The sequence below is a fragment of the Ictalurus furcatus genome, chromosome 9 (assembly GCF_023375685.1).
Source record: "Ictalurus furcatus strain D&B chromosome 9, Billie_1.0, whole genome shotgun sequence".
Lineage (NCBI taxonomy): Eukaryota > Metazoa > Chordata > Actinopteri > Siluriformes > Ictaluridae > Ictalurus > Ictalurus furcatus.
The window spans coordinates 19,583,688-19,605,598 of record NC_071263.1 but is presented as its reverse complement, the minus strand read 5'-3'; the positions used below and the strand labels follow the sequence as shown (position 1 = coordinate 19,605,598).

Sequence of the window (21,911 nt, the reverse complement as noted above, 5' to 3'; positions counted from 1 at the left end):
TAGTGCTGGAACCTCCACTTAATATAAATGCAGTTAAACCATTCATCCAACATTCATTACTACATTAGCAAAAAAGCAGAAACACTAGGGATAGTTAGATATATTGCAACAATTGCATTAAGAGATAAAGAGTGAAAATATGTAACAGATGTTTTAGTGAATGTGTGTTTTAATATTTTTGGCACATATATTATAAAACCAAGTAACTATGTAATGGCAAGCAGCTAAAAAAAAAAGCCTAATAAGCATTAGTTTGATAATAAACATGATACTGCATATGCTCAGTGGCACAAGATTTTATCAATGACAGTATAACCACTCAGTTATCATGGTGAGTACAAAATTGGATCACTCAATATCATAGGACATTCCAGTGTATGTCTTTCAGTCTTGAAGTGAAGCATATATTATTAGAGGTTTGAAATAATGGTCTGGTCTCAGTTAGTTACCATCACATAAACCCTGAATTCTCAGTTGATTAACCCAAACCTTGCTTATTCTGAGTATGCCGGTTCCAGAACACTGGTTAGGAGTTAGTTCAATCAACCTCCAACTGGTAACTCAGAATTAATGCGCATGCATGGTGAGTATAAAGACATTATCAAAGGATTGCTGATTTCAGGAGTCACCATGGAAACCCATGGCGAAAAAAAAGCGAGCTGCATACTTCAAGGAAACAGGGTTAGAGGTTTAATGCATGCTTATGAGGAATATAAGCCATTTACCAAATAAGTAACTGCTGCAGTGGACAGAGAATTGGCTTGGAAAAAAGTAACGGATCAGAGTAAATCTGAAAAGTTTCCTTTCATTAGGATGCTAAATCCAACAATGATCCTATTAGACCTGTACCATAACATTTAATAGATATGCCTTTACTTTTAGCCCTCCTTAAATTTCTTGTACATAGTACTAATAATATAATAGGCTTTATATTTTATGAGGTGTAATCCTTCTGGACCCAGAAGAACTTGGAGCCAAGTCAAAATGAAAAACAAAAAAAGATAATATTTCATAAACTTCCTAAATTGTAACCTAACTAATTGGCCCAACCTTCTATAATAACTTTTCTCTCGGTTCTATATAGCCACAGGAAGAAGGCAGAGGCCCATAAAATGGATGGGGGACCACCAGCATTTTACTCACTCCAGCAGAGGAGCTGCCACTGTCAGGGGGCAGTTCCTGGGGGCAGTTCATCAGAGTTGGCTTCCTCCCATGATATAAGTGGCTTGGTAAAATGTATAGCATATTAGTACTTAGGCCTTTTTTTTTTTTTTTTTTTTTTTTTTTTTTTTTTTTTTTTAAGTTTCCAGTGTTTTAAGTGATTTATCCTTAAACAATCAAGATGACAATAAACACTGACACGGTCTAAAAAAGTAATTTTGAAATAACTCTTTATTGGCAATGTTTCACTTGTGTGTTATGCATGTTTATTTTATTTTACTGCATATGGTGTGTACTGTAATCTTAATTGTAGTGCCACTACTAGATGTTCCTTATGTTCTTGTATATTAGTTGTATTTGTTTGAGAATGTACATGATTTCATGTTCTTACAGTTACTGATGGACACATTGTATTAACTGACCCTCCTGCAACGGGCACATCCTGCCACAGTTGAAAGTGATTATTGTCTTTAGGTATTGTTTCTGTTTGCTAGACCAAACATCATTAGTAATTTGCACTGTAGGATGAAGATGAAGAGACCACCCCTGTTGTGACCGAGGAACAAAATGAAGATACTGGAAGGCCCACAGAAGTTTAACATATAATGCATTCCCTTTTTAAAATTTATATATTTATTTATTTTTATTATAAATATGTGATTATTAAAACTTTGTCCATGTCCCCTTAAAGAGTAAGGCAATCCCTGTACAGAGGAGGGTCCACCTACCTCCACACATAATCTTGGCAGTCTAAAAAATTGTTTGCAGTTGTCCTGATTAAATATTTGGTCTGTGTATGTATTACAGACATTTATAATATCAATTATATTGAATTATCATTCTGTCTTCCTGCAAAGGAGCTATATAAGGTCCATCTTCAAAGGCAAATTAGAACAAGTGACCTGGAGATGAACCTTCTACAACTTCAACTGGAGGGGGAAAAGGTGAACATAAAAAAGGCCAGGCTTGAAAGTGAATTCCTGAAGCACTGGTTAAAGGTGGACAAAGTATTTGCCTACTGAGTATTATTATTCTGTCAATTATTGTTGAATGATAAAACAATTAATTCAAATGTCTTTTTCAGTTACAGAAAATAAAGAAACAATGAAGCTCAAAGGTTCACTTTGTGCATTAGTCATTTAATTAGAAATGATGTGGGCAGATCACATCTTGTAACGCCCTGCAATCTATTTGGTTCCCTGGGGGTTCCTCTTGCCATCTTCATCAATAGTTCATCATGGTTTATGGCCAAGGAACTGCACAAAATTGTGTAGGAACCGTTTGAGTGCAAGGCATAGGCTACTGTATGAACACTACACCATTGCCTTTTCCACATGCTCTGCATCACCCAGGTTATATAGTAGAGAAAACTCCCTGGGGCAAAAAAAAGGGTGATGCATAAAATGTGTTCACTGATCCATGATGTGTCATGTTGGCGATGTGAGGTTTCAAAATGATACATTAACGATTCTGACGAAAAACTAAAAATTACTAAAACTAAAATTAACGAAAAACTGTAACACTCCCACAAATATTCATCTGGGTATGAAAAAGATTTTGCATAATCCGTGCTTCCTCATCCACTGGATCTTCTTCAGAAGGGCACGCTACAGCTCTCTGAAACAAACTACCCCTGGAACATAACCTGCTCAGGACCAGGTTATGTTCCAAGAGTAAGTTGCTATGGCAATGTTACCTCCGTTTTTGGAAAACTTAAAAGTAAACTTAAAAGTAAACTTACCCAGGTAAGTCTCATAACCTGCTTTCTGGAATACACCCAGAACTCAGCCATCTGTAGTATATGCACCGTGCATCATACACAACACACAAATAAAAACATTTGGCTGAATGTAGAGACCTGAGCTTCAACCAAGATCCACAAATGACATGTTTTTTCCCCACAGTTATTGATTAGGAATTGAAAATATATGTATCGAGTCATATGCACTTTTTAGGTATGCATTTTATTTAACTGAATCTTATAGTCTTTATATATCAATATTGATTTATTATTTTTTTTATTTATTTGAATGCCAGAGTTGCAGTGCATTATGGGAACTGGTGTTCTAACATTATACATGTTTACACACTACAGTACACACCTGTAGTCCTACTCTGCAAATATGAAGGCAAAAGTGGTAAGAATAGAGCTAAGAGCGCAAAGAAAGTGTCAAGGAAATTTTTTGCTTTTTGGAAATTTGCTTTTGAAAAAGATGCTTTTTGATTTTCTTAAGACAACGACGGTCATAATACCACTACAACTTGCTGACAAATAACATGATGATCCCTGGATCATGTGCTGCCTGTGTATGTGTGACTATACTGTAGGATTTAAAGTCTGGTAGTTCTCTTATACAGAGCTCAGCTGACACAGCCAACTGTGGCCATGACCAAAGACATAAATTCTATCATGTAACATGAAAAACAGAAGTTTATGTGGTTGGGGAGGCCTTCCCCTAGCTCCACTTGTAATAAATGGATGAAAAATAGATTGGTACATGGCTTTACATGTTCAGTTCTGCATTAAATTACAACAGCACTATTACATTTCCCTGTCAGTCTGGACAGAACTGTAGTGCAGTACAGCAGAAAGCAGAGGCACATAGATTGTGAGTTTCCTGTTACAAACATCCTACACTACATACTCCATGACTTTCCAGTGAGAGGGGAATAGAGAGAGAAGGAAATTGATATATCCTTCTATATATGTATTTCCGCATTTGTAAATTGCCTTGGATAAAAGCGTCTGCTAAATGAATAATGTAAATGTAAATGCAAATGAAATGCTTTGGTGACAAACACCAGCTCCTAAATGTGGCCATGGGAACAGTACTTCATCTGTTTTGAACAATTCTGTCAGCAGGAAATAGCATAGAAGGAAAGGGCAGATGTTTAGTGCTAAAAGAAGGGTAGGGTTAGAGTTGATTTAGGAGGACAGATAACTGGGCATGGCTGATGAATATCTTTATGAAATACAACTAGGTAACTGACCGTGTACTGATGCAATAAATCCATTACTCAGAAATTCTTGCATGTAGCCTGAAAAACATTCACTATTTTTTTCATCCTTTTGCTCTTTGTGACTATACAGGCAAGGGCAAATTAGTTGGCCTAAGCTGCATAAATAACACCTAACTAAATCAACTACTACTACTGCTAACAACAACAACAGCAACAACAACAACAATAGTAATGGTTCTGTTACATAATATAATTAGAGAAAGCAATCAAGCAGAGTGAAAATAGAAAGATTAAGAGAAGTAAATCACTTTCTGTCTACTGCTTCAATAAAAGAGAAAGCTTTCAACACTGCTCATCTAATTTCTAAAAGCTTCTCTGGCAGTGAGCAGCCCTGCAATGTCCCCATACATTAAGGACAAAGATGAAGAGGCCTAATCCACAAATTGAGATCAGCAACATGATAACTTCAAGGGCAGTGTGGAGGATATTAGAATGCCAGATGAAATGCAAAGAACATTACAAAAGCAGTGACATATAACATTTATAGAAGACATACACAGAACATTTATGTCACTTTGAAGCCCATATACAACCAGCATACATCTCCAGCAGAATGATCCAAATCCAAATCATCCTGTGTATGGTTTGTATGAAAGAAATAAATTAAAAAAACATTTTGGGAGATGTTTTAAGGAGGCCCTCTGAAAATAAACTGGTTAGCTTCACATTTACAGCTTATGATGAGTTAATTGTACAGAAAAGTCAAACTATGTCTTCATGAACACATGGGAAAATTGATGTGGACATTGAATGATGAATGGACATAGTTGATATTGGAAGGTGTTATCTGCATATCAGAAGATTGCATTCCGAAAGAACCTAGATAATAGATCAGCAAGAGGGACTGGAGGTCTAACACTCATACCCAACATGTCTGCAGACACTGCACATTATAGATAGGGATGAATAGGAAGAATGTTTAGTTGCAGTGTCTGTAATTTTTAATAACCTTGTTCAGTTGCAGAAAAGAGAAATGCCTGAACTGATATAACATTGCAAGTTTGAATTTCTGCTGGGTTGAGACACATAATATAATACAAATAATTTTTTGAGAGGATTATATTGTATAACAATCATGCATAAAAGGTTCAGAAATATAAACAAAATATAATTAAGTGGCTATTAAGAAAATTAGGGAAAATAATAGCCATCTTGGAATCTGTATGTGTTCAGCAAATTCTGAATAAACAAAAAGTTATCACTTATATTACTCATCCAATTTATGCCTTTAAATTCCAAAGAAGCTGTTCCAAGTTATCCTGGCCAGGCTTTCAACTGGAGTGTCAGTGCTAAGGATATTTTAGACTACACTCTATGGTACAGTTATCTATTGTGTTGTGTTGTCAAAGGGGTTCCTGAATATAAAACCTACAGTAAATACCATATAGCATATAGTTTACAAAAGTTTCATTCAGTGTCCTGTAGATTGGGGCATTTTCATCCTGGAACAGACCACTCCCATCTAGATAGAAACGTTTATCTAGAGGGAGGATAAAGTTGATCAAACAGATGAACTTTGTGTTGATCTGCAGTGAGCCTTCCCTCTAAAGGGACAAGTGGAGCCAAACCAGAAGAGCAGAATGCCCCAGCAGCATAACAGAGAGAGCAGGTTTTCCTTTAATTTGTTGTCTGTAATACACAACACATATAGAGTACACACACATAGTACACAATGTTTCCAGAGAAACAAGAGTTTTCTGATAAAAGCTGTGCAAGCAAAAGTGCTTCTGAGGTTGTAGGAGGTGAAACCCAAATATATTATTATAGAATCTATGTATCTATACTGTAAGTGCTAACTGTATCTTTAGTATGTATGAAAACAGCTTATTTACAGGTTCTAATAAACCTATTTATACATCTCAGTTAATTTTATATTTGAATGAATGTTTATAGATAATCTGTCACTGACTCCTGAAGAAAATGACCTAATGGCTGCTAGTGTACGTCATTGCTTAAAGACTTACTCTGAAACAATAGATATTTAAATTAATTTACTTAATTTAAATTAATATTAACAAGTGTTTTCTAATAGAAAAGGCTACCATTTTAAAAGCACACGTAGTTTAAACTAGGAACCAAAATTTCCAGCAGGGACTACATTTCTGTTTGTCTTCATCTAGAGTTAAAATTGTGAAAAAGCACAATTAATCAGCCCATTGAGCAAGTCTAGGCTACTAAACCAGTGGCTCTCAAACTGGGGGCCGCCAGATGGCGCCATAGGAATACTAGAACGTTATTATTTAAAAACATTATTATTATTATTATTATTATTATTATTATTACCTATATGTAAGTAGGGATTGTCAACCTTTGAACTATGATGTACATAAAAATGAGAAACATTAATAAATTAAATAAATTATACACAGCACACTAAGCTGAAACCTCACCAAACAGAGTAATCTGTTGATATACTAGTGTACACTGTAACTATGGAAATAGTAGCCTAAATTAATGTTCAATATTATTCACTTTTGTTGCAAATCTCCACTTTTCCAAAACAAAAAAAATCTGAAAGTATCAGATTCAACAGGATGCCTGGTGGCTTAGTGGTTATCATGTTTGACTCACACCACCAGGTTTGGGGGTTTGATTCTTGCCGCTGTCCCGTGTGTGTGGAGTTTGCATGCTCTCCCCGTGCTGCAGGGGTTTTCTCCGGGTACTCTGGTTTCCTCCCCCAGTCCAAAGACATGCATGGTAGGCTGATTGGCATGTCCAAAGTGTCTGTAGTGTATGAATGTGTATGTGATTGTGCCTTGCGATGGATTGGCACCCTGTCCAAGGTGTACCCTACCTTGTTCCCCATACCTCCTGGGATTGGCTTCAGGTTCTCCACGACCCTGAAGGATAAGTGGTATAGAAAATGGATGGATCAGTTTCAACACAATACTGTTTCCAACTGTCAAAACAGTCATGAATTTTCCTTGGGAGGGCACAATGGATGCACCCAACACAAGGAGGGCCTCATGTTGAAAAAGTTTTAGAACCACTGTACTAAACAATGGCCTTAATTTTCCTCTCAGTGAGAGCCCCACCCCTTTAAACAACTTTGCATATACACAGACTCAGATATACAGACTCATTTGTAGATATCTACTGTCAAAAGCCAGAATTTGATATAATTTGCAAAGTACACTCCAATCAATTTGAATGTTAATGGGCTTAGAGCAAATATGACCACAGTAAATTAATTACAAATGAAAGATCCATAGCATGTATAGATATCAAAACTTCAAAATACAGACATCTTACAATAAATAGAAAAACATAAGTGAAAAAGGAGGTTAAAAACATCTTCCAGTATATAAACAAAATGTCTGTCAACCTTCTTTCTGTGAAAATAAATGACTAAAGCTTAACCTCCTGTTTTTTTTTCTGGTCTTATAGTGACCACAGACTCAAGGCGGAGTAGAAGTGTTACCACATGTAATGACGCCACTGTGGATGGAAAATACTTTGTTTATTCATAGTTCTTTCACAGTTTTTAGTGCCTCATGAGTAATTAGAGTATTATACGCTGGTTGTTTTCCAACATTTACTAGCCAGACCATAAAAACATAACTGAATGTGATTTTTAGTATACAAATTAATTAATTGATTTAATTAATGATTCTGTGTTGATAAGCAGATGACAGCCAAGTACAGATGGTTCTCTCTTTCTTTTCTCTACTGGAACACAAATGCAAATGATAAAACTTTTTTTTTTTTTCTTTTATCAAAGTGTCTAAACTCAGTAAACACAGCACAGTTTGCAAAAGAGTCATTAGTAAAGGAAAGCTAATGTAAATGTAAGTGCATCATACAAAATGTTTTACACATTTGCTAATAAATGCTAATACACTGTCTTGTAGTGTATATCACACTCAATATCAATGTGTACACACTCAATATCAATGTGTTTGCAATCTTTCATTGCATCTTATTTAGACTTTTTTTTTTTTTTTTAGCACTTTGAGTCATGATTGAATTATATATACGGCTATTACAGTGTGAATTTTGTGTTGTGAATCTGTATTTTAACAGAAAATAACTACTCTGCTTGCAGCTTGTAAGTTTTTGCTATACACTTGGAATTAGTTAGCTATTTTATTTGCTTTATACAGTGAAACAATTTCAGTGGAAATGCAGAATTTGAGATATAATAAAAACATTTGTGGTTTAGCACACAGCAAAAGGACTACACTTACTTTCCATTCATCTTTGTGGTCATCGCATCAAACAAATTGCTATGGCTTTAAACCAATTAATTATTAATTGCGGTGATAACTTACTGTGGTATGGCAATTAGTTTTATTTGATCCATATTCAACATTGGATTGTCAATATCAAGAGTCAACATATCTAGAATATGCAAAATTGTGTCCAAAACAGTCAAAAAAATCATAGTGGTTTGCAAAATTACAGTAAATAATGTTGCTTGTATTGCATCAGATCACAAGGTTGTATTCATTCGGAAAAGAATGTCAGCTTTAAAAGTGACGAATAAAAGTTATTATTAAAACTTAAAAATATGTATATTTTAAATTATTAAAATATTGCATTATTATCTTTGTCTGCTTATTATAATTTATTAATTTATCGATTTATTTTTCTGCTATGAAACTCTTTAAGGCAAACTGGTAACAAACATAAATTCCTTACAGACGTTGTGGAAGTGACTTTTATTATTTTCAAAACACAAAGAGGTTATACATGTACAGCTCTTTTCCCAACGTGCTCCATAATAAGACAAATAAATGAGATTTCATTAGTAAACAAATGAAACAAATTTAGAAACAAATTTACAAATGGCTAAAAATTGTATTTAGGAGAACATGTAACAGTATGACTTAATGTTCCTTGAAAAGGAACCTTCTACAGACAGTAATGCACAGCATGTTAAATAGGGGGTGCATGGGTCAACCCAAGGTTGACACAAAACAGCAACTCTGTTAGAAACAAACTTCAGGGACTGCCGAGTAGGGTAAATGTTTAGATACAGTTTACAAGTATTTCAAGTGCTTTTGTGGATACATGTAAATGCTTGAGTATATCCAGGACACTCACAAAAAAAATCTGTTACATATATTTGCAGTGCTTATTTCTACCACTACAATTGTTAATTGGCTGATGTAAATACGCACACGCACACACACACACACACACACACACACACACACACTCATGCACATATGTTAGTTCGGGACCTACAATACAACTGGTGTTATTTGATCACTCCTTTGGACATATGTTGATATAACTAAGCGTTGTAGTGTGGTGGCCATAGACCCAGTGGAGCTCTTTCTTCTTTTATAGATATCCCGGACTTTCCCCTTGAAGTAGCGGCCACTGCATATATAAAGCACTGGATTAAGACAGCTGTTCAGAAATGCTAAGTACGCGGTGAACTGGGTTCCGATATCTAAGGTATGAGCCCAGCTATGCAAATCCAGGACGTTAAGGTCACAAAGTACATCCAGGAAAGTGAAAATATGAAATGGAGCCCAACAAATGAAGAAAAACAGGGTCACAGCAGACACCAGCACTGTGGCCTTCCTATCGTTTCTGTCTTGTGGGTAAATACCATTCCTTCTTTTATGAAGGACCCACAAAATATTACTACTACAGGAGACAATCGTCAGGAGAGGAAGGGCAAAGCCCAACAGGTCCATTTGAAGATGGTGGGCAAGTTTCCAGGAGTCAGAAGGGTAATGAATAATGCAGGCTGCTGTCTATAAATTTGGGCTGTACTGCACTGTCCTGAAAGTTGCAGTGGGTATGCCCATGGAAACTCCAAAGAGCCAGAGACAAAAGCAAATGACCTTTGCATTTCGTCTCCTCCTCAGCCATCTTGCTTTCATAATCAGCACTAGTGCAAGGTAGCGATCTATGTTCACCATCACCAGCATATAAATGCTAGCGTACATGTTGATAATAATGGAGAGGTTGACAACCTTACACAGAAACTCTCCGTATGGCCAGTAGAAGTAACTGAGGATGTTCATGGCCCAAAATGGTAAACAGACCAGCATGAACAGGTCAGCTAGTGCCATGTTGCCCAGGTAGATCTCAGGCACGCTCCACTTTCCCCTCTGGAAGAAGAACACCAACAGTACAAAAACATTGGCCAGAATCCCGGCCAAACACACAATAAATATGTATGGAGGTACAATAGCATGAATAAGATGCCAGTCTGATGAGTTGAAAATTGCAGGAGGGAAAAGTGTGGAATTTTGAAGCTGGATTGTTGCTAAAGATATTTCTTGATCCATTCCTTAAATACAAAAATGCAAATTTTAAAGAGAACACCATTAAGCAGCATTATATTGAACCTGGTATTCAAATAAAGTGAAAAAGACCTACCTTACAAATCAGTTTTTGTCCTTTTTAAACTAATACTTAACAAACTACTAATGTACTGTAATCCACACTGCAGAGTTGGAGTGTAGTGGGTAGGATTTTCTTGACTTCACTCAGTGCAAAGCTCTTCCTGAATGACTGAGCAGGGAGCAAGCATCACGGTATACATAACAGCATTCCTTACCTCCCACAAGTCTTGAGTGAATAATCTTGTTTGTACTTCAGGATTTTCACACAGAAAATGCAATCCAAATTGAACAAAAACCACACACACAAATTGTGGATTGGATCAGTGTGTTACACTGTACTCTCTACCACCATCATCAAAACAGATACGGTTTCAGATACTTGTAGAATCTTTGCCATAGTGCATTGAAGCTATTCTGGCAGCTTGTAGTGGCCCAACAGCTTACTAAAACACTATCTATCTATCTATCTATATATCTATCTATATATATATATATATCTATGTATATATATATATATATATATATATATATACTATACTATACTATACTATACTATACTATACGATATAAAATAAAATAAATGAAGTATGTCACACATGAAAACATTTTTGAAAAGCTTTATTGACATCTCAGCAATAAGAAGGTTAAATGAATATATATTACAGTCATTTATAACAGCATATCTTTTCCTGGGAGAAAAAATCTAAAAAGAGCATAAGCTTGACAGCTGTAATGGTAATGCAAGATAATAATACAATGGTGCCAAATTTGAAAAAAGAAAACTATATTTTGGATAAAGATTGCGACACAGAACAGACATAAATCAAACAAATTGTGCCTGTATTTACAAAGCGAAATTTACCTAACAGTGGTAGATGCACAAACACTAATCAAAGAGCAGCTCAGCTGGTCTGTCAACTATCTAACATTCACATAACAGTAGGGGTCACTGTAGATGCATCTCATGTATGAACTTCAGGTTACACTCTTGTGCACTCTGTATATCTTACACTGGAGTTGATTTTGTGAGCTGGATAGACTCTCCAGCCCCCCCAGTTCAGAATCTGTACAAATACTCCTTTAACCTTTTGCCTGAAGTGTTTTCCTACTATCACATATAGAAAAGGGTTGAGCGAGCTGTTGCTATAACCAAGGTAAGTAGAGAGCTGTATACCTATGTCCAGACCATGTATCCACAGACAACCAGAGATAACATTAAAATAATAAAGTGTGTCCAGGAACATGAAAATTTGAAAAGGCAGCCAGCAGAGAATAAAAACTGACAGGACAACAAGCACCAAGACTGTAGCCTTCCTCTCTGTTTTTACAGCCGAACACCTCCTCACCTCTTTGTAACTCAGAATTGTAATGATATGGTAACTGCAGTAAGAAATAAGGGGTACAGGAACCAGGAAACCCAACACATTGACCGTCATGTTGTAACGCAGCCTCCACCCATCATGAGGGTAAGCCATGTAGCATGCCTCTGTCTCAAGGTCAGGGAAAAACTGCACTGAGCGAAACAACAAGGCTGGTAGACTGAGCAAAAAGCCTGCAAGCCAAATAGCCACACAGATAGCCTTGGCATGGCTGGTGCCTTTCCTTCTCCCCACAGACATGGGTCTTGTCAGAACTAGGTACCGGTCCAGACTGACGAGTGTGAGAAACAGCACGCTGCAGTAGTAGTTCATGCCAATTATGAGGCTGACCACTTGGCACATGGGCTGTCCAAAGTACCAGTTAAACTTGTGAATTATAGTGATGACCCAGAAGGGAAGGCAGCACACCATGAGGAGATCAGCAGCAGCAAGATTTCCCAGATAGATGTCCGCCACAGAGCCGTGGCCTTTCTGAATGCAGAACACAGCAAGGACAAAGGCGTTGCCAAATGCACCCAGCACACAGATGATAGACATGTAGGCCGGTTGTATGGAATACACCCAATCCCAAGCCTCTGTGCGGTTACATTCCAACAGCTCCCAGTCTGAAAGTGTCAGCGACGGAACTGTCGTCATGTTAAAAGTCATCAAAATGGCTGCTCCAGGGAATGGATAGACCGAGAAAAAGTGTTGTGTTATGAATGCTATTCAGGTGTAGATAGTAATAAATGATGGTGTAGTGAGAATTGAAGCCAAAAAGTCTTTGGAGCAGAGTGAAGCACTCCCCTTTATTAGAGAGAGGACAAAGACTATGCTTGGTTGCTAATGGAGCTAATGAACTCTTTAAATAAATGATGCTGTGATGAACATCAAATGGAGGCAACAGATGGCTGATCTTATCTGCTTGATTTCACACTGGGATAACTGCCCTGCTCAGAGTACCATGCACCTTTTACTTGTGGCATGACAAAAGAGCATTAAATGATATATCAAGGATCATGTGATCTGTTTTACTTTGTCTTGTATGTCTCATTTGTAACATATCAGTGTTCTGGCCATTTTTATAAATGCGATGACTACCTGGGAATTTAGCACTCAGCCAGCCACTGTTATGAATCAAGTAAAACTGTGAATACTACAGTATTTGTGCTAATTTGTACAATTTGGTAGCTGTTTGTGCAAAGTATTTCTGATCCTTCAGGTCTACTATTAACTACCATGGCCTTAAACTATGCAGCTTAAGCTATTCCAGTGCTGGAATATGTCTAATTCTTCATAGCCTTTTTTTTTTTTTTTTTTTTTTTTTTTTTAAATTGCTACTGGCATTTCTAGGCATATAACTGTAGCATATTATTTCAGATTATAATTACAAGACTGAGATCAGCGTTTAGAAATCGTACACTTTACTGAAACCAAAGAAACATATTCCAGGCTGCTTCTAGACTACCAGTACTCACCCACACAAACTGATGATAAAGTCTTTGTTTATTCCTAAGCGTGGTCCTTGTGGTTATGTGTGGGTGATCTACTCACCGGCATCTGCTTTGACAGCATGTCTCACCAGCAACAGCCTTAGGAAAAACATAAGCCACACCACTCTTTCCAGAAGTGGCGAGACTGTGACACATTATTCAGTTTATCCCACCCTTTATTTTCTGGAAAATCACTTTGAAGACTTTTCACTCCAGGGCACTTAGGAACTGTTTCAGACACCAGTGTGATTTTGCCACTGTAGGTTACATAAGACACCATTACCGAAATATTTTGAAAATATAATATTCTGAAAACAGTTATAATCTGTAATTATTTATTGTTAATATATTACAGTTATTATCCCCCCCATCCCTTGGTAACAGTGACAGTAACAAGGGACTGCAATTTGTCACCTCTTTGTTGTGTATGATTACATCCTGCCACATATAATACATATTTAAGCACACTAGAAATCACATAATATATCATTTATTTATGACACTCCTCATTTACAGAGTAAAGATAAATAAGATATAAACAATTTCTTCTTCATTATTATTATTATTATAATACAGTTAAATCCATAAGCAAGCTATCAATAACTACTATATTAATCAATTAACAAAACATTTATTCAGTGTATATGTATTGTTTCAGAAAACATTATAGAACTGACACAATTATTTTTAACTGTTAAAGAAATCCTCATATGAAACTGAAATATATCTGAATATTGCCCTAACACACAGTGTTAACTACTGTCATGTTTTAACTAGCGTGATAGTAAGTATATTAGTATGGATCCTTATATATTATGTAGTATTGTTGCTACTGCATTTGATACATAATAATACACATTTTTGATAACACATACAAATACAAAAGCTGTTAAACATCAGGATATTTCTTTGAGAAATATAAATGACATTGGTCACAGGCTTCGGTTATATATTTTATAACAAATGCTTATTTCATCTGTTCAGTGACTTAAATTGTTTGCTTTTTTATCATGCAAATGTTTTCCGTGTTGATGAATGGAGCTCCTTTACTTTCTTTCTGAAGTTTTTGCCAACTATCACATAGAGGATTGGATTGAGTATGCTGTTGCTCAGTGCCAAATATGTGAATATTTGGTTACAGATATCCAGAGCATTTTCTAGTGCACACCCACTTAATACCTCAATTCTCATCAGGATATCTAAAATGGTTACCAGGTGAAAAGGAACCCAACACAGCAGAAATGCCAGAAGAACAGCCAGCACCAGCACTGTAGCTTTCCTCTCTTTATTTACTGAATTGAACCTTTCCATTACTTGCCAGTGTAATGCTTGTATGATCTTGCATGTGCAGTAGGAAATGACAGTGACAGGTATGATGAAGCCCAGCAGGACAAGCAGAATGTCACAGGCCAGTTCCGCTGTGTAGCTGGGGTAGCTCAGAATGCAAGCAGTTACCGAGTACTCTGAGATGAACTTTACCTCCCTGAAGGTAAGTGTCGGGACACTCAGGATGATTCCCAGAATCCACACAGCCAAGCAGCTCAGCTTAGCATACCACGGCCGCCGCATTCTGCCATAAGTCAGAGCAAACACCAGAGCCAGATAGCGGTCAATGCTCACCATTACCAGGAAGTAGACGCTGCAGTACATGTTCATTTTGATGCCAGTATTTACCAAACGACACATGAGTGAGCCAAAATGCCAGTTGAAACCACTGGCCACATTGATGGCCCAGAAAGGTAGGCAAGATGATAGAAGAAGGTCAGCTGCAGCCAGGTTACCCAGGTATATCTCTGCCACAGAGCAGGCTTTCTTGTGCAGGCAAAATACTAGCAGGACAAAGACATTTCCCAGGATTCCTAGCACACAGATGACAAACATGTATACTGGCTGCATGGTGTACAACCAATCCCATGCCTCTGATTCAGGACACAGGCTATGATTTGCGAGACTGGTGGGAAAAGCTGAGGGTGTTGTTCCTGGGATTTCTGGCTCCATTTGGTAGCTGTCAAGAGAGGTTGTTTCTTTTGTGAATTTTTTTTGGTTAAATTTAGCTAGCCTCTTAGAACACATTAATATAACTGATAAGTAACTCAGGCATTGTTCTTAATTGTGGTTCTTTACTTACACTATAAACACCAATTCTATCATATCGTGTTCAGAAACTTTATCACAACCACAATTCTGTTTCAAGTTGAAGTAAACAAATTAACAGTCTCTGGAGAGGAAATGATTAAAAAAATGGAAGATGCAAAGGAAGGAAAATGAGAATTGCCAAACTACATGCACACACAATAGTGTAATAATAGTTTTAGCCTTATATAAGCAGTAGACATCACCTGCTCTGCTAAATGTAATTTTTATGTCCTGGATGGCCAGAGCTTGATGGTCAATTTTTGGTTTACTATTTTTTTTTAAAATAGAATTTTGTGTTACTGTTACCAATGCAACAGTGTCAGCATCATGAAAAAATTGCAGTATAGAATTATTTAATACTTGTTTAACATAATATCAACATCAGTGTTGAAGAACTAAATAAAAAGCTATTAAAGTCCAGAGATCAGAAACATTCCCTATTTAGTAGGCCACTTCTTCAACTTTTATAGTTATTAAATTAGAATTCAAGTTTGCTTAGTGTTGACAGAAATTATTCATTCAGCAATATTAATTGCTAAAAAATTATTATCAAAACCATAGTACATTATACCTGCCTAAAGGTAGTCACTTCTTACTTCCCTATTTCCTTCAAGGCTATGGGACACAAAATCTGTACATACCTCGTCTGAGTGGAATCGCTCCGAAAATCAATCCAGATGTGCTGTTTTCCTCTGCCAATTTGCTGCCACTTTCCCTCCTGCTCTACTATGCATACCACATGTCTGACTGCTTTAAAATACAGTGAGCTGGATCTTAAAGTCGTCATTCCGAATCATTTCCCTCCTCTTCCCTTTATTCACAGTTTCCTGGACCAAAGTAGAAAAAGAAATCCCCCCCCCCCCAAGCAAAATATAGTCAGAATTTTTTATTCAATGTCTGTGTTTCTTTACTGTTTTTGTTGGCCTTGAAAGATTACTTGTATAATGGCTTAGGTCTGTATTTTAATTCATGGATGAATTAAATGTTTAGATATCCACCAACGCTCCAACTGTTGCAATCATAAATATTTGTGAGATGAAAAAGAAGTTGTTGAGATTAACTGCTTTATACAAATTAATGACAATATAGTGAAGGAAATCACCTGTATCCACAATGAGCACCACTGACTTTACTATGGCATTAGAATAAAAAACCTTGACCAAAACTGAATGGGAAAAGTGTGGAGACAGATAAAAAAGATTAAAAATGTATCTGCTTGGATCTGTAAGGATCTGTTAGGAACAGGTAGTAAGCCTGAAGAATTCTCACATTATTTAAACTTTAAACTAGATTTTATTGATTTATGATGTTTTTCTACAGATTCTGGCATGTACAAAAATAAGTGTCCCCCATACAGGTTGAATAAAACAAATATTTAATTCTGAAAGGATGACTAATGCAATATATTACATGACCAACCTGCTTTGCTACTTCTTCAGCAGATAAAATATACAATTTTGTTACAATGTAGTTTAATGGCAGCATATACTACTCATCATTGTGAACAGGTTTTTTAAAATTATTATTATAATAAGTTTTTTTTTATTTTAATAAAGAATTGATTATTTATTTATTTTGTGAATTGACTCGCCTGGATTTCCACTTCCACAGAATGCTCATTAGTGTCATTATTGACCACAAAGTCCTTGTGTGACCACTTAACTGTCTTTGAGATGTACTCATGTTTTGTGTATCCAGCTAATTGCCATTATCGAACAGTTATTATATCTTAGTACTCATGGTCTGTATATTTGGATAAAAGCATTCTCTCAGATTTTCCCTCATTAGGCTTCTCTCTAGAGTTTCCACTTAGAAAAAGGCAATTAACTTCTAATTTAAATACGTTTACAGTTGTTTTCTTGTGCACTCAGCAATTGAATAACCATATATCCATATGCCTATGATCCACAATGAATGTGTCTCACCAACAGAGTACCTCTATAAATTCTTCAATGCTCAAACACTCTGCCCTAAGTCTCAGTACAAAAGCATTTACTGTATGCAATGTTGCAAAACCTAGGTGTCTGAGTGTTGGTCTGACTATTATTTTGGCTTGATCTTGTTTTCTTCTCTTTGGATTAGTCTAGCTAAGTCTATTTGCTCAAAACCTGAAACCTTGCCCATTGTTCTATATTGTTTGAATATTTGATTATGCCATATGGATTGTTCAATACTCCCTACATTTTCCAAGAATTTGTAAATGATGTACACAGAGACATGCATGGAATTTGTGATTTCCTACACTGACAGCATTCTAGGCTATTCAAATTCCTTTGATGAATTCAGTATGTTAAACAAAGTGTCCAGAGAATTCTGAAAAAATAAATGTAAAAATGAAAATGTGTGCCCACTTTTTTCATTTCCCCTGAATACCTTTCTCATATGCCAAGAAGGGGTTCTCAGGTATGAATCCATAGTGTAAGTGGTCATTGTCAGTGACCACAGTGTTGTCGCTGGTTCGAGGAAGCCAACTAACTTTTCATCATCTATAATAATTACAGTTACTTATTCCTTAACGTTACTTATAACTTAATTATGCTCAGAAAAGCCAGATGAGTTTTTCTCCTGCTTAAATTTTGCCATGGCTTACTGCCTGAATTCTAAGAACATCAAAGTTGACACCCTGTTCCATCAATATATATTAATAATCTATCTGTTTAGATTAGTTCTCCAAATCCCTGCAACTAATCCCTCTTCCAGCACTACAGAGTTATTATTAAAAGTATTTAGATATTTTGGCATACTTGAGGACATAGTTCACATCTTAGGTCTGAATGATGTTTATGGACATGTTGGAGGTTTTCATTTGATCTCAGAATACCACCCCCAGTCTAATTGTCAAATGGCAGGAGCCAACCAGGAGGACCTCCTATGTAGAATGTCCAGAAGAATGGGCTTGCACAGAACTTTCTTTGGCACATTTCTTTGACTAGCTTATGGTTTTAGCTCTTGCATCAACTTTTACTTTGAAACTGACTAGATAATATAATAGACAAATGTTACTTTGCTACGTACATATTCATGCAAACATTACTGCTTAAGCACATGCCCTTCAGTGGCACCATTGAAGCTCCTAAGGATATTATGTGGCTTTTCTTTTGGAAGTTGTGTGATATATCACTGGATGATTGCTTTATTTGCTAAAATGAGCTTAACTGAATTAGTGAAAAATTCATTAATTCACATTCAGTAGTCACCTTACACTGATCAGTGTGGCAGCACAGTGAGAACTGTCTTGGAAACACTTGGTACAAAGTAGGAATAAACCATGAATGGGATACCAGTCCAATCCAGGGCATAAAACACATGTTGGAGGGAACCAGTATACAAAGAGAAAACCCACACCGAAAAAGAGAGAATGCAAAACTCCACAAAACTAGTAACTACAGCTCAGGATCGATTCCCCAACCCTGGAGCTGTGAGGCTACCCACTGCACCACTGTGATGCCCATTATCATAACAGTTATACTATACAGTTACTTTGTGAAAGCATAAACAGTAGTAATGATAATTAGAATTCTCTCTTACCAAGGAAATGGTATGCACTCACTGGTTCTTAGCTTTACATGTATTAATTTATTTTGTGTGCATTTTCTATGTTTTGCCAATTGCCATATGGTGTTTATGTGTAGTATAGAAGAGAATATAAACCTTTTTAGACTAGTGACGTAGCAACCATTAACAGGTTAATGACTTTTGTTTGCATATGGTGACATATGCTTTTATTTTAGTGTCAGGTGGGAAGTAAACACTTGACACAGTGACTCTTAGTCATAGGAAGACAAATATAAAACAACAATACTATTCAAACAATGAAAGCACTTTTTCCCTTTTTTAAATGAAGGAAATGCACACAGCATGTGTGTTTTCTGATCTGGATATTTGCTGTGGAACTCAGAAGGTTTCCATACCACTCAAAGACAGAAATTAGCCCATTCTGCATCTACTTATAGCAGACATGGTGTCTGTGTGTCCTCACATAAGTATATATTTTTAAAATCTAGGTCTAGCAAATAATGGGTAGTTAGCTCTGGCAAGCCTTGAGGGACACCATAACTTTCCATTCCAAACAGTGAACTGTCCCCATGTTTACACAGGAAACCTCAGATGGGTGCACTTTCCAAACATGGTGACGCATGGCACCTAAGTATGGCTACATAACACAACCCTGAAAAAACAAACTAGAAAAAAAGTAAGGTGAAAATCAATTATAATTCTGCACTGAATCTGCATAAATCTGCATTTAAAGCCCAAAAGGTAGATAACTATAACTTTCCATAGATATCTATTCAATGTTCCAATTAATTCAATTGTTTCTTGTAAAAGGTATGACAGAAAGGCTTTATTTCTGTCTGTAGTAAGATGGTTGTTACTGCTCTATGTTATTGTGTTTCCTAACACAAATTATGTTGCCACTGAACCGGACTATTATGTCTCTCAGCTTTCTAGGTGCCACCACTGGGGTGAGTTATGGGGCTCTGCTGACTGCTGCCACAAGTGTAGACAGAACAAAAATCAGCAAAATGGATTTAGCAACATACAGAAGCAGACCAGCTCTGGAGAACAAAGTATCCTAGTACTATATGAGCTACTGGCCAATAATATAAATATGTTTTTGATATGAGGTAGTGTAATAGCACTAGCATGTTATTTACATACAAAAAATTATGATTACATGAATATTTTAATTTTAGATAAATACAAAGTGTGATTAAGAATATTTGGTATGTACAGTACAGTATATCCTTCCATGTATTTGAACACATTGTTGAACACTTCATTCACTTTTGCTGAATAAAAGAGGAATGTCATGAGTGTATGTAAAGGAAAATTATTATGACTATTTACTAGTGAAATGTTGAGTTGTGATGTTTGTACTCATATAAGTACACGAACACATCATCAATGTTCATATTTCCGCTGACGACTTTGTCCAAAGTAACATTAAGAAGTTATGTAAATAATGCTAAGGTCATCATAGTTTACAGAAATTCTGTCCTAATAGCCCAAAGTAGACACTTTGGCTTGCGTCTAAATAAGTGAATCTAAACTAAAACTGAGCCAGAATTCTTGTGGTGTGATGTGAGAAAAATTGGAAAAATGACAAACCTTACTTTGAGAGCGGCATCCTGTTTACATTCTTTATATTTTAGTGCCCTCTTGTGGCTAGAAAGGGACTAGTGCACACCATATAAATATAGATGTAAATAAATAAAAAGAAAATGTAAAAATTAGTGGCGCAATGGTGGCTTGGGTAGTGTTGCTGCTTCAAAGATACTGGGTCGCTGGTTTGATCCTGAGCTAGAGTTATTGTCTGTGTGGAGTTTTGTGGGTTCTCCCTGTAATTGGGTTCTCCAGTTTATTGTCACTCTGAGCAAGATAAAGCAATTAAATGATGAAGATGAAGAAATTACTGAAACATAACAAATCAAAAACTACACATAAATAGTAGTGCAGCTCATTCATGCATTCTTTAGGACAGGATACAATATGTTGTTTGCAGTTTTCTGCCAGTGTCCTGTCTGACATGCTGTGGATTAAAATAAAACACAAAACAAATTCCCAAAATATAAAGATGTACTGGGCAAAGTACACTCTTATTAAAGAAAATTTAAATTTGTTTACTTTCACAGGAATTAATCATTTGCTACTTCTCATTAGCTATTATTTATAAGAGGTGTTGCTATGTATCAGTGTATCTATTTTGACCATGGCATGATTGTTGGTGTCAGGTTTGAGTATTTCTATAACTGGTGATCTCTTGGGATTCTCCTGCACAGCAGCTTCTAGAGTTTATTCAGAATGGTGCAATAAAAAAAAAACATCCAGTGATTGGCAGTTCTGTGGATGAAAATGCCTTGTTGATGAGAGAGGTCAACAGAGAATGGCCAGACTGGATTTAGCTCACAGAAAGGCTACAGTAACTCAGATAATCTCTGTATAATTGTGGTGAGCAAAAAACATCTCAGAATGTACAATACATCAAACTTTGAGGTGTATGGGCTGCAACAGCAGAAGACCACATTGGGTTCCACTTCTATCAGCCAAGAACCAAAAGCTGAGGCTGCAGTGGGCACAAGCTCACCAAAAGTGGACAGTCAAGGACTGGAAAAACGTAGCCTGAATCTCGATTTTTGCTGAGGCACAAAGATGGGAGGGTCAGAATTTTGTGCCAACAGCAAGAATCCATGTACCCATCCTGCCTTGTGTCAACAGTCCAGGTGGGCAGGTGGTAGAGCGGGTTGTCCACTAATCCTAGGGTGGTTCGATTCCTGGCCCACATGACTCCACATGCCGAAGTGTCCTTGGGCAAGACACTGAACCCCAAGTTGCTCTCGATGGTAAGCTAGCGCCTTGTATGGAAGCTCTGCTACCATTTGTGTGTGAGTGTGTGTGTGTGTGTGAATGGGTGAATGAGACAGTGTAAAGCGCTT

At 36.6% G+C, this 21,911-nt stretch overlaps 3 protein-coding genes across 3 annotated transcripts; all 3 read right to left on the bottom strand.

Annotated features, from left to right (window-relative positions):
• Positions 1-8,982: 8,982 nt before the first annotated feature.
• bdkrb1 (bradykinin receptor B1) lies at positions 8,983-10,788 on the bottom strand. Its single transcript, XM_053633359.1, is given in 1 exon segment — positions 8,983-10,788. A coding segment is annotated over 1 exon segment (1,065 nt). The 5' UTR covers positions 10,434-10,788; the 3' UTR covers positions 8,983-9,368.
• Positions 10,789-11,322: 534 nt separating this feature from the next.
• On the bottom strand, positions 11,323-12,505 carry LOC128612579 (B2 bradykinin receptor-like). The gene has a single exon (XM_053632877.1). It carries the CDS (start codon positions 12,503-12,505, stop codon positions 11,471-11,473), a length of 1,035 nt encoding a protein of 344 aa, XP_053488852.1. The 3' UTR covers positions 11,323-11,470.
• Positions 12,506-14,300: 1,795 nt separating this feature from the next.
• On the bottom strand, positions 14,301-16,298 carry LOC128612670 (B2 bradykinin receptor-like). The gene is made up of 2 exons (XM_053633011.1): positions 16,119-16,298; positions 14,301-15,346 (listed from the first exon to the last, which is right to left on the bottom strand). Exons 1-2 carry the CDS (start codon positions 16,262-16,264, stop codon positions 14,350-14,352), a joined length of 1,143 nt encoding a protein of 380 aa, XP_053488986.1. The 5' UTR covers positions 16,265-16,298; the 3' UTR covers positions 14,301-14,349.
• Between the last annotated feature and the right edge of the window lie 5,613 nt (positions 16,299-21,911).